The 12,725-nt window shown below is 35.5% G+C and overlaps 1 protein-coding gene across 2 annotated transcripts in view; it reads right to left on the bottom strand.

The window, feature by feature from the left end:
• Nucleotides 1-358: 358 nt before the first annotated feature.
• The window catches only part of hace1 (HECT domain and ankyrin repeat containing E3 ubiquitin protein ligase 1), a 134,195-nt gene continuing 121,828 nt past the window's right edge, over nt 359-12,725 (bottom strand). For both annotated transcript variants that reach the window (XM_039747856.1, XM_039747857.1), the window contains exons 22-24: nt 12,129-12,199; nt 1,888-2,001; nt 359-587 (exon numbers count right to left, since the gene is read on the bottom strand). In XM_039747856.1, the coding sequence (XP_039603790.1) occupies nt 485-587; nt 1,888-2,001; nt 12,129-12,199 (288 nt within the window). In that variant the 3' untranslated portion in view covers nt 359-484. The remainder of the gene's footprint in view (nt 588-1,887; nt 2,002-12,128; nt 12,200-12,725) is intronic.

The following is a 12,725-nucleotide window of genomic DNA, read 5'->3' as shown; positions in this document are numbered from 1 at the left end:
AATGACCATTCACAAACTAAAATATGGAATTTAATATAATCGTAATGGCAATGCTTGAGCAATACTGCAGTACAATGACTTTGATTCTTATTCTGGGAAATTCCTAAGCACTCTTGTTTGTATGCATAGTCTTTCATGGAATATAAATTTTTAAGTTATTCTGCCTTCCAAACCATTGCAATAAAATCGCAATCCTCTCTGAATTAACAAGTGTTTATACTGGTAATAACATAAAGGGCTGTAACACAGCATTTAGAGTGCTGCATTATAATTACAACACCAGAATTTACAGCAGATTATGTCAAGGTTATTTTGTGCTTTAGCGGAGGCCTACTTACATGAAGAAGAACTAATAAAAATGATTTCTGCATTGGTTGGAACTGAATTTTAAATCTCATCTCATCTCAACATACCAAAGTCTTTAAAATTAACTGCTTCTGGTGTCTTGCTCTGCATAAGGAGACAGGTCTTCCTTATTTCAGGATTATGCCATTGTGTAACCATAACTTCCGCAATGTAGAGCCACCAGAAGTCTGTCTTTTAAGACCTCTCTGGTTGGATATTCTGGGAGTTTCAACATGTTTATACTAGAAAGATAAGAAAAAAAGGAACATAGCATACATAATATATACATGTATTCACACTCATCGCAATTTCTATAAATGTGAGTTTTTTAATTTAAGCATAAAAACATGATTTAAATCACAACAGAATGAAATAGTATTATTAGAAATAATACAGTCTTCCTTGGCAGCTTTAAACTGACCAAATTCACTGCTTTAAAGAAACTGTGAAGAAAGCTAATAGTGGCAGAAACAGTAAAAACTGCAATATCTGGAATCATATGGATATAAAAATCTGTCAGATATCAAAATATTCCACCTATTACACACCTTCATGCACAAGTTAACAAACCTATAGATAGCCTCTCCAGGCAATGAAAATTAATGACAGGAAATACATGGAGTTCATCTGCCATATAAAACAAAATACTGTAAAACGAGTGAGGCACTGATCAATCAACCGCTGGATTAAGTGAATAGTTGATCGGTTTATAACAAGAAAACTATTTTAAAAAAAGTGAATTAACTGTATGAGCAGTAACAGAGTTTTGACATTTTGCTAAGTGAACAAACAACTAAGAAAATGTCTATTGTTTAGCAAGTGTACCAACAAAAGCAACAGTTTAACTTTAATAGTTTGAGTAAGGAATCCTCATTTAATCAAACATTCAAACAGCAACTATCCCTTCCACTGTTTGCCATCTAAGACTTCAGCAACATAACAAATAAAAATGTTTGCAAGCCCACACTACAGTTCCATAATTCTCCCTTCTCTCCTCAGTCACAACTACTTTGATGACTGCCATTTGAATAATCATGTTGCTCCCAGGCAGGAGTGGGCTTCTAGACAGGGACAACCCAATGTGTCCACTAGAAGAATGTCTTCTCATTCAGACCACAGTGAGCTCACGTAATATCTTAGCAGAAATGCTGTATATAACCAGTACTGTTATGTAAAAGGCTATCTTCAAAAATGCAACAAAATCAATGGTCTTTTAAGTGCCTGATATTACAGCTTTTACTTTATTACAAAAAACATAATCAGTAAAGTACTGTAGAATATACAGATATAAGCCAAATGCTTAAGAAATTGAAAGGTTTTCTCATGTCATGCCTCTGGAAACTGGACTTAAAGAAAATGATGCTGTTTTCATGACAGGCATCAATGCCAGCAAGCACCTACCATGATTAAAAATAAGGAAAGGAGCACCTGAAAGCATCAAAACTGCCACTCCACTCATACAATCATATCAGAAGCTAATAAGGCTAGTGAGTATCTACATTTACAGTTTACTGGAATGGACAAAAGAGAAGGACAATTTACCATGTGCTAGATGTTGGAAGCAAATTGGATGTGTATGGCACAGCAGCTACCGTAAACTTTTGCAGTCCACTTCCACCCATTAGATATGCAAAGCCTCCGTGAGGTACTCTAGAGCTAAAAAAAAAAAAAAAAAAAAAAAAGACAGAGGAAGTTGCAATGGGAAAAAGCAGGATCAACCAAAATAGGATGAGTTGAGAAATAAAACAAATCAGCAGGAACCAGTACATACAAACAATACAATAGTTTATGAATGTTCCCAAAAATATTTAACAGCAATAATCTGTTTCATCATTATTTTTGTCTATGATTTATTTCTATCTGTTTCATTGTTTTTGTGAGTATTCTGTATAGTTAGTTAGGATACTATTTAGTTGAGAATTTTTATTTGTGTGACTGTACTTTTTTATCTTAACTTTCTGCCTGGGTAGTGGTAGTGCTGCACAGAAAGTGGGACCTAAGTGGGAGAGAGAGCTTGGCTGTTGTCACCAGGAAGTGCTCTACTTGCATGGTTGTAATCCACATGTTGCGGGTTTTGTCTAACCACCAACAGTTACCACTATGCAAAATGAATAAAAATTATACATAATATACAATTACATATATATAATGTATATATTATTACATATATATAAATTGCATATGTATAATATATACTGTATATGACATATATGTATATAATTATTATTATATTACTGTTGGTAATTAATCAAATTGGGAGTTTGAATACTCAATGTACTCAATAAGAACTTTTTCAAATGATCAGTTATTATTCATTTGCTTAGCTAATGGCTAGCTTGTACCAATGTTATCAAGTGACCTTGGTTTCAACTTCAAAAACTAACTTGGTATTTGTTTCAAATTTCTTAAGTATTTTTGTCTTGAATTAAATTCTTATTGTATTGATAAAGGGGATAAGACATAGTATAGGAGTCATGTGGAGAAGTTTGTTTCTTGGTGCAAAATGAATTGTCTGCATCTGAACATCAGCAAAAGTAAGGAACTGGTTATTAACTTTTGCTGCACGAAAGAGCCTCTATATCCTATTACTATTCAAGGAATGGTTGTAGAGGTGGTCCACATTAATGACAAGTTGGACTGGTCTTGGAACATAGCAGAACTGTATAAGAAAGGGCAGAGCAGGCTCTTCTTCCTTAGGAGACTACATTACTTTAATGTGGGGTGTGACATCCTTCACATCTTCATTAACTCTCTGATGGCTAGTGTGATAGTCTACTCTCTGGTGTGCTGGGCTGATAACATCACTTCAAGAGAGGCCCACTGAATCAACAAGCTAATTAAAAGGGCATGCTCATGAGTAGGATAGAAGTAAAGAATTAGAGTGCCATTATGAACAATGCTGCACATCCTCTCTCTGACATACTAACACTGAGCACTTTCAGCCAACAAATTATTCAGCAGAAATGTGTCAAGTAACACTACTGGGGCTCCTGTATACCAACAACAATATGTCTGCATAATGCCCTACTGTGAATGTCAAGTCAGAAAGTTTTTTTCTTTTTAATTTTCTTGCTATATAGTCATTATATAGTCATCATCTATCTATCTAAGTGCAATAATCAGTTCTGAATACCTCCATGTATCCTTCACTGTAAAAGATTGAGGATATGTAGCACCTGTATGTCAGAGTAGGACATGTCCTTTCATCCAATGATGCACGTAATGGTAGTTGCTCTTTTCTGTACAGCTTTAACAGCAGCTGTCTTTTTGTACTGTGGTAACTAGAGATGCATAGACAACTCCAAATGCAGTCTTATCAACGCATTATACACCTGGAGTATACCATTCCTTGGTTTTTATTAAAATGTTTTTACAACATAACCTAGCATGTTAGCATTTTTAATTGCCTTTTGGTCATTATGCACAATTATTTGTCTTGCTTTCAAGGCTTTCCAGGGATTTTTGAACTGCTTCTGTTCACTCCTCAGTATGTTTTCATCAGTGCATTTGTAAATTGCTGAAGTAGTTACTCGCTTAAAATAATTATAAAGAGTAACTATTGGAACAGATTAACTCACTCTATGCCATACAGTAAATTCTGTACTTATCTGTATATTATATTCTTTGCTCATTACCAGCACAGTGTGACAGTACATGTTGGCTGAACGCTACTGGGTCCCACAGTGATACACTACAACCAGCCACCATTGATAATGTAAGCGGATGAGCTTGGCCGATGAGGACAAACACACCAAGCAAGGGGATGGTGAAAGGTGCTCAAATGCTTTTATTAAAAAAAAATCAACCAAACAATGCCCAAATAGTGTTCCAAAAGTGCAGTACTCCTTCTATAATAATTAATCCATAAAAACAAAGTGCAAGTGGAGGTTAAAAATGCATTTAAATAAATACATAAAAGAAAGGTTAAAACTCAGGCAGGAAACTATCTTTTTGTCCAGTGAGCCTCCGTGCCTCTTTAAAAACTGACTTCTCTTCAGTTTGCCTTTTCCGGACCTTGCTGCCCAAGGAGAGGTCCCCCAGCAGGTGCTGACAACCTTCTTCTCCTGCCCCATGTCCCCGTTGCCAATTCTACATCGTCTTTGGGGAGCCGCAGTGCCCTAATCCGCACCCACTGCTGTCTTTTCAGGCTCCACCTCGTGAAAGCGTTCTCTGTCCTCTTGCCGCTGCCGATCCATTGGCTTCTCCTGGTGAGAGCATACTCCTGAGCATAATGGTTGCTCCTGCTACTTGGACGCTGAACAGGAGTAACACTTAAGCCCTCTCTTGATCGCAGGCCACACATGCTCCTCTGTGGGGCTCCATACCTGTCATCCAGCTTCCTCTCATTACACCTGCTCACTCTCTCTCACACTCCTGCCTCTCCACTTCTTTTCTTTAACCTCCATTTTCACTTCTTATTCTTTTCTTTCTCCTTTTTCTCTCTCTTCCCTGTTCCTGTGCTCTCCTTTTATATGCAGGGGAGCAGTTGCAGGTATAATCACCTTATTGTCGCCCTTGGCTGATATTGAGACAATCGGTACATGTCAGCAAGGCAACGCATGGTCAGCCAACAACCTTACACCAACCCAGAAACGAGCTATCTTCTCCACAAATTGCTTGCACCTGCTCCACTCCCCAGTGCGAGCGTGTTCATTATGTATTTATTTAAATCGGCCAGTTTTTTTGAGCAGAGGACCTCCTATACCACACACTGAAGAAACAAGCTGAATTCTTTCATTGCTGTGTGTAGTCATGTGGCAAACAGCAGCACAGCAACAGTATCAATCCCTCTATAAAAGCGGCCTCAGAAATGCCCTTATTCAGTCAAAACAATGAATATGTTGTTTAGATAACCTCAATCAATAAAGGTTTTCTATTGGTGTGATAACTATGATGAGCTTATAGTCAATCTATTAAAATATATACAGCATATACACTCACCAGCCACTTTATTAGCTATACTTGTTCAACTGCTTATTAACGCATACATCTAATCAGCCAATCACATGGCAATAACTCAATGCAAGGCATGTAGACAAGCCAGATGGTCTGAGTATTTCAGAAGCTGATGATCTACTGGGATTTTCACACACAATCATCTCTAGGTTTTAGAGAGAATGGTCCAAAAAAGGGAAAACATCCTGTGAGCTGTAGTGAAAATGCTTTGTTGAAGCCAGAGGTCAGAGGAGAATGGCCAGACTGGTTTGAGCTAATAGAAAGGCAACAGTAACCCAAATAACCACTCATTATACAACCGAGGTATGCAGAACAGCATCTCTGAACAGACAACACTGGGTGCCACTCCTGTCAGCTAAGAACATGCAACTAAGGTTCACCAAAACTAGATAACAGAAGATTGGAAAAACGTTACTTGGTCTCGATTTCTGTTGACATTCGGATGGTAGGAATGGTCAAAATTTGGTGTTAACAACATTGAAAGCATGGATCCATCCTGCCTTGTGTCAACAGTTCAGGATGGTGGTTGTGGTATAAAGATGTAGGGAATATTTTCTTGGCACACTTTGGGCCCCTTAGTAACAACCGAGCATTGTTTAAATGCCACAGTCTACTTGACTAGTGTTGCTGACCATGTCCATTCCTTTGACAACAGACTACCCATCTTCTGATGGCTGTTTCCAGCAAGAAATGCGCCATGTCACAAAGCTCAAATAATCTCAAACTGGTTTCTTGAACAGGAAATTGAGTTCACTGTTACGCAAGTGGCCTCCACGGTCACCAGATATAAATCCAAAAAGAGCACCTTTGGGATGTGTTGAGATGAGAGTCGCATCATGGATGTTTAGCCGACAAATCTGCAGCAACTGTATGAAGCGAGCATGTCAATATGGACCAAAATCGCTGAGGAATGTTTCCAGTAGCTTGCCTTATAGAATTACAGCATTTCTTAAGGCAAAACGGGGTCCAACCTAGTACTAGTAAGGTGTGCCTGTTAAAATTTTCTGTTGAGTGAATAAACATGCTATATGAAAGAAACAATAGTCATCAATTGAGCTTAGGACAAAAAATGGTTTCCCCATTCTCCATATTTCTTCAAGATGAACATGGTGCTTCCTACATTGTCTCAGCAAGGCATTTTATCCCTGTGTTCTCAGAGTCTTGTAATAACAGAGATCAAAACGAGCACAAGATGTCTAGCATTCCAGGGTAGCAGCTGCTGGTGACTTGAAGTCTGCCTATAAGCCATAAGCATGAAGAAAAAGTCTATCTTAAGATCCTGTAAAACCTTCCTGCAGGAACAGCTTGCAATTTAATTTATATGCTTAAGCCAAAATTATCTGTTGTGTAGAGACATTTCAGACCAGCAAAGTACAGTTCATTATTTAGTTCCTTTGATGCATCTCCTGGTTTATTTTTCTCCCTCATGTTCACATTATCTAGGCTTATCAATTTGCTTTTAAATATATTCCAATGAATTGTAATACTCTGAGTGCTAAGGCAAACTGCACAACATATTCACAAAAATAATATTAAACATTTTCATCATCTCCCTTGAATCATTACTTCTAATTTTTAATTCATTCTTAATTTTTAAGTTTTAGCCAACATTACAAATCTACATTCTTCACTGAAAAATGTGATGGAAAAATGCTTAAGAGCTTGTGTTTGTCTGAAGGACGATGACAAGGTTAACTGAACCAATTACTAAAATGCTGCTGCTAAAAAAAGTCAGGTGCAATTTGGAAGTAAAATACATATTCAAAGAAGAAGACACTCTGTAACACACATTCCTTTTACATTCTTGTCTTTTGTACTAGATCAAAAATTGTGTGAGTTGAATGTAGCATGCTCAGCAAGGAGGCTTCTCTTAGCTCATAGCAGGAAAAAAGTGCCATTTTTTATCATTAAATACATATGTATTTTTAGACTGGCATTTCAAAAAAAAAAAAAAACATTCTTAAAATTCAGAATTACTGTTTTAATATTAGATATTTTCTAATTCAAAACATATCATATTGTCTATGTATTAATAGAAAACATTAATATAAATAATGAATAACTAATGTGCTGTGCACACTTAAGAGATGAAGAATGCAATCACAATAAAACATTAGAGACAGGGAGCAGGAGATGAAATAAAAAAAGGGAGAAGGTGAAATTAGTGTCAATATGGGAAACTAATGTTCCAAAACAGGCCAAAATTATTTGGTTGAAAAAGTTAAGAGTAAAAATTAATAAGGCAAAATTAATAAATGGAATTCCTTAATCAAGTTGTTAGAAGGTTGCAAATGAAACATTCTTTGAATTATCTGAAAGCTAGGGTTCAAGACCTACTTTCACTAGCTCCTTAACTGTTGCATTTTTTCAAAGAAATGACATGGGCTGAATTGGAAAACTCATCTACAATGACCATCAGGGGAGGACAAATCAGTGATTACGTCCATTGTAATTTCACCCCATGGTCTGCTGGGAAGAGCACTGGCTGTAATAAAATGATAGGACTTCCAGAAGGTGATTTTGCCCTGTTGCAAATCTCATAGGCCTGAATCTATTCTTTTATTACCATTTTTATGTATGGCTACCAAAAACATCCATGATTACAGTGCCTATAAAAATAATCTTTTTCTGTTGATCAGAGTCAAAAAAGCCAAATTAAATCCACTGAGATTCAAAGTGAAAACTGCAAAATGGTATAAATTAATTCAAAATAATATATAAAACATAATTGACTGCATAAGCATTCACCCCCTTCAAGTCAGTATTTAATAGATGTACATTTAACAGCAATGACAACCTTGAACCTTGTGTACACAGGTCTCTATCAGTTTTTCAAATCTGGACACTGACATTCTCACCCATTCTCATTTGCAAAGCTGCTGAAGCTCTGTCAGGTTGCAAAAAAACTGTGAGTGAACTTGGCTACTGCAGAACATTATCATTGTTCTGAAGCCATTCCTGTGTACCTTATTTTTATGCTAGAGGTTGTTGTCTTGCTGGAAACAAAAAAAAATAATCTTTGAGGAATTCTCAGACTTGGTGTCAATTATAATTAAGAACTATGACACGTTCCTAATAGTCGGTGACTAACTTTGATATCGATAATCAGTGTGACCCGAAAGTAAAAGAATTTATGAACTTTCTGGACTTTTTTGATTTGAGACAGCTCGTTAGTCAGCCTACACACAAAGCAGGTCATACGTTAGACTTAGTAATTACAAAAGGACTAAAAGTTGATGTGAAGCAGATCATTGATATTGGTCTAACAGACCATTTTCTTTTACTATTTAGTATAGAAATTATGATAAAAAAATTCACGAGAAGCATATTGTTAAAAAACACTTCTTTGATTCATCAGCAGCTTCAAAATTTACAAACATTCTAAGCAACCAGTCCGTTTATAATGCTAACTAGAATAGCAAGGATAATGTAAATAGTAAGGTGGAAAATTTTAATACTAAGGTCAGAGCTGCTTCTGACATAGTCGCACCTCAAAAGACAGGTAAAACATCTTCTAGCATTGTTATACCATGGAAGAGTGTCTGATCCACTATGAGATATTGAAGGTTAAAATAACAGAATACAACAACACAGTATGTCTTGAGAGGCACTGCTATTTCTCTAGAATTATAAATAACAATGCTAGAAATCCCAGAGTCTTATTCTCCACGATTGATCGTCTGCTAAACCCAGTTAACTCAATGAAATGCCTCCAAAATACTTCCAGTGAAACTTGTGAGGCTATTGCTGTGTTTTTCAATCAAAAAATTAATGAAATTAGAAATAATATAACACATCTCCCCAATACTGAACCACTTAAATCACGGTGCTCCATTTTAAACAAATTAAATTATTTCACTGGGATAGATTTACCTGATTTATATAAAATAATTTCTCAACTGAGACCCTCCACCTGCGTCCTTGACCCAATACCAACAAGTATTTACAAAGAAGTATCCGGCGTGCTAACTGACAGTATTCTTGACATAGTAAACTCGTCATTAGATATGGGGGTCTTCCCAGACTGTCTTAAGACTGCTGTAGTTAAACCCCTACTCAAGAAAAATAACCTTGACTCCTCTGCTTTTGAAAATTTTAGACCTATTTCTAACTTGCCTTTCTTAAGTAAAATTCTAGAGAAGGCAGACATTATGCAGCTAAATGACCACCTCAATAAACATGCTATTCTCTAGTTTCAGTCGGGTTTCACAACAAATCACAGCACAGAAACTGCACTTGTTAATGCAGTAAATGACTTGCGGGTAAATGCAGACAGAGGCCATTTATCTGTTCTCATTCTCTTAGATCTGAGTGCCGCATTTGATACCATACTCTGGCAGTGTCTTAAATTGGTTTGAATCCTAACTTGCAGGTAGAAAATTCTTTGTTAGTTGTGGTAATTATACTTCAAAGACATATGATATTCTATATGGTGTTCCACAAGGCTCTATCCTGGGTCTGCTGCTCTTTTTGATTTGCATGCTTCTATTAGGTCAGATTATCTCAGGGCATAATGTGAGCTACCACAGCTATGCTGATGACACACTGCTGTATTGATCAATAGCACCTGATAACCTGACTCTGATCTAAATGATTGATTTAACTGGACTACTCTGTGACCTGGATATTTTGTCACATCCATCTCCAATTTCAGCGTTTCAATCATCTTTTCACAGAATTACTTGCAGTGTTTTGTCCTCACAATACTGACTCACAACAAGTTGCCCTACCACATACAGGTGCATTTATACTGCACTCAATCGAAACTCCTTAAGTACAGACAGGAGATCGCCAATGAAATAATTGTGAATTCTAAAACCAATAGGCTGCACCAGTGATGATTTAAGTGAGTCATATTTGAGGTGACGAATACTTACGTGGTCAATTATTTTGTGTCTTATTTGTAATAAAATTAAATCACTTCGCAGAGATCTATTTTCACTCTACATTAAAGAGTCTTCATCTGTTGATCTAACGTCAAAAAAGCCAAATTAACTCCACCATGATTCAGTGTACAAAAACAAAATTGGGAAAACATCCAGGGGGGTAGGGGAGGATATTTTTATAAATTGTAGTTTATGAATTGTCAAGATAGCTGAATGTCCCACCAATAATTAGTCATGCACCCAAGACAAAAGCTCTTGCTAAAGTTCCACTGACATGAGAAAAATATTCTGGTCTAAGGATACCTTTCCTTGAGTTTATGATTTCATCTAAGTGGTCCCCAATGTCAATTATAATTTTTTAAAGATGAGCAAACTAATGAATATTACAGTGTAGTAATTGTTCCTCTTTATATTCAACATTGTCAACCCTGGTATACCATTAAGATTGCAAACTCTATAGAAAGGGGTAAATGAAAAGAAACATGACAAAAGAAAAATAATTATTGTTTTCATACAAATATAAATATTTTAGAGTTTCTTAGAATAAGAGAATAAAAAAGACATTTTTGGCAAACAATGAGATCAGTTAAAAGTAAGAATAATGAACTGATAACAAAGGCCAAACAGGACTGAATTTGGGAACACTGCTTTAGAAAATGAGCAATAAGTCATCTACTGTATAAAGCTAAAAGCTGGACAATAAAAAACATGTTATTGTGCCACAGTGGTTCGTCTTCTTCTAATGCGCTGTAAATGTGTTTATTCAAAATATTTCAATAACTAATTATTTTATGGATAAGCAAATACAAACACACCATACCAGCTTACTTCTTTAAGGAGCAGTTTAATGAAAATGATATGTTAATTTTTTATTTTGATAATTAACATACACTTATATTCATATTTTAACCTGTCAAATCTGGCTTAAAATAAACAGAATAAAAGCCTCCATTACTTGACACTGGCAATTAAGATCTGATATCTGTAAAGAGTAAAGCCAATCATTTGTCAGTGAATATTGACTTAACCAAAGGTGTTTGTGGGAAAATGTAAGTAAAAATATTTTTATTGCTATAACATTTAAGAGACTTCCAACTAGTAAAACATACAAATATATTACAATTTGGTTATTAGACAAACACTTATATAAAACTATTAACAAACTAATGTAACTATTTGTACTGTTTTATAAACTGCTAATTAATATATTTATTGAGCAAAGTACATAAAATATAAATTTGCAGGTCTTAGACACAGTTTATAGTCAACAATAGCCAATAAGAAAACATTTAACATTTATGTTTAATTACAACATACTTGAGAATGGACACAAAGAGAAGCAATAATTCATAACCAAAGAAACAGAACTTGCTTCACATAAAGGGTAACAGAATGCAACAATGAAATATAACACCTTAAAATGTATACTTGTGGGTCTCGATGGGATACCCCTTCTATATTATGGAGCTGGCATTGCTTTGAAAAGAAAATTACCATAACTATAACATGATATTAAGCTGTTTTACACTACACTTAACCTGCCAACGGCTGGCCTCCTTCAAATTGTATGGCTCTAAAGTAAGAAACCAATCCCTGTTGCTGCATTACCACATGCTACATTGCTACAATATCAAAGTAAAATTCCAAAAATGCATGCATATTAAATTTACAAAATAATGTAGTAGCTATAATACAAATGCTCCAAACAGCAAGATATAACTACTGTGGTTGAGATTTGTTACCTTTTGGAAAGAGACCCTATGTTGACACTTGACTGATTTTGCTGTTGCAGAGTTTTTAAAAAAGATTATACCCCACAACAGCTTAAAAATGTATCATTTAAAAGCTTTCTTTATTAAAGAAAAACACCCCAGTAACATAACTGAAATTGCTTTACTTCATAAAACATCAAAATCTGTAAACCACTTGACTGTTCCTTACCTGCCAGTGACAAACTGCAACAGAAGGACTCGCTCTTCTTGTGTAAGGCATTCCACCACCTCCCAAAACCACTGAAAAATACATTTTATTTTACTCAATATGGGGAAAATGTACTGCTCATTTGAGTGACAAAATTTGTTGAAAATAAATCAAAAATATCTATCAGAACATCCTTTATAGTAAGAAAATATGCTTTGATAGAGCAATGGTTATAGTAGCTGAAATTGCAGCTCAAGAAACTGATTTTGAATCTCACCACGGCTACTGACTGAGGAGTATGCACTTCTAAAACATATACAAGCTAAGTTGGTAAGCAAATAAAAATGTTCTTTGTGCAAATGTGTCCTTCAATGGATTGGTGTCCTGTAAAGATCTGGCTCTTACATTGTATGTTACAACATTATACAACACTAAACAATGTTGGAAAATACATACAGGTATAGAATTAGTCTTGTTATACCTAAGACTTATGGTGAGCAATAAAAACAAGTAAAACAATGTCATATTTCATTAGGAGATTATGCTGACCATGAAGCTGTCATTCTGATTAATGTTCATACACTTGTAGTAGATTTGCATATTATGAGACCATACACA

Source organism: Polypterus senegalus, chromosome 3 (assembly GCF_016835505.1).
Source record: "Polypterus senegalus isolate Bchr_013 chromosome 3, ASM1683550v1, whole genome shotgun sequence".
Lineage (NCBI taxonomy): Eukaryota > Metazoa > Chordata > Cladistia > Polypteriformes > Polypteridae > Polypterus > Polypterus senegalus.
Note: the sequence above shows the minus strand (reverse complement) of the source record. Positions and strands in the feature narration are given on the sequence as shown.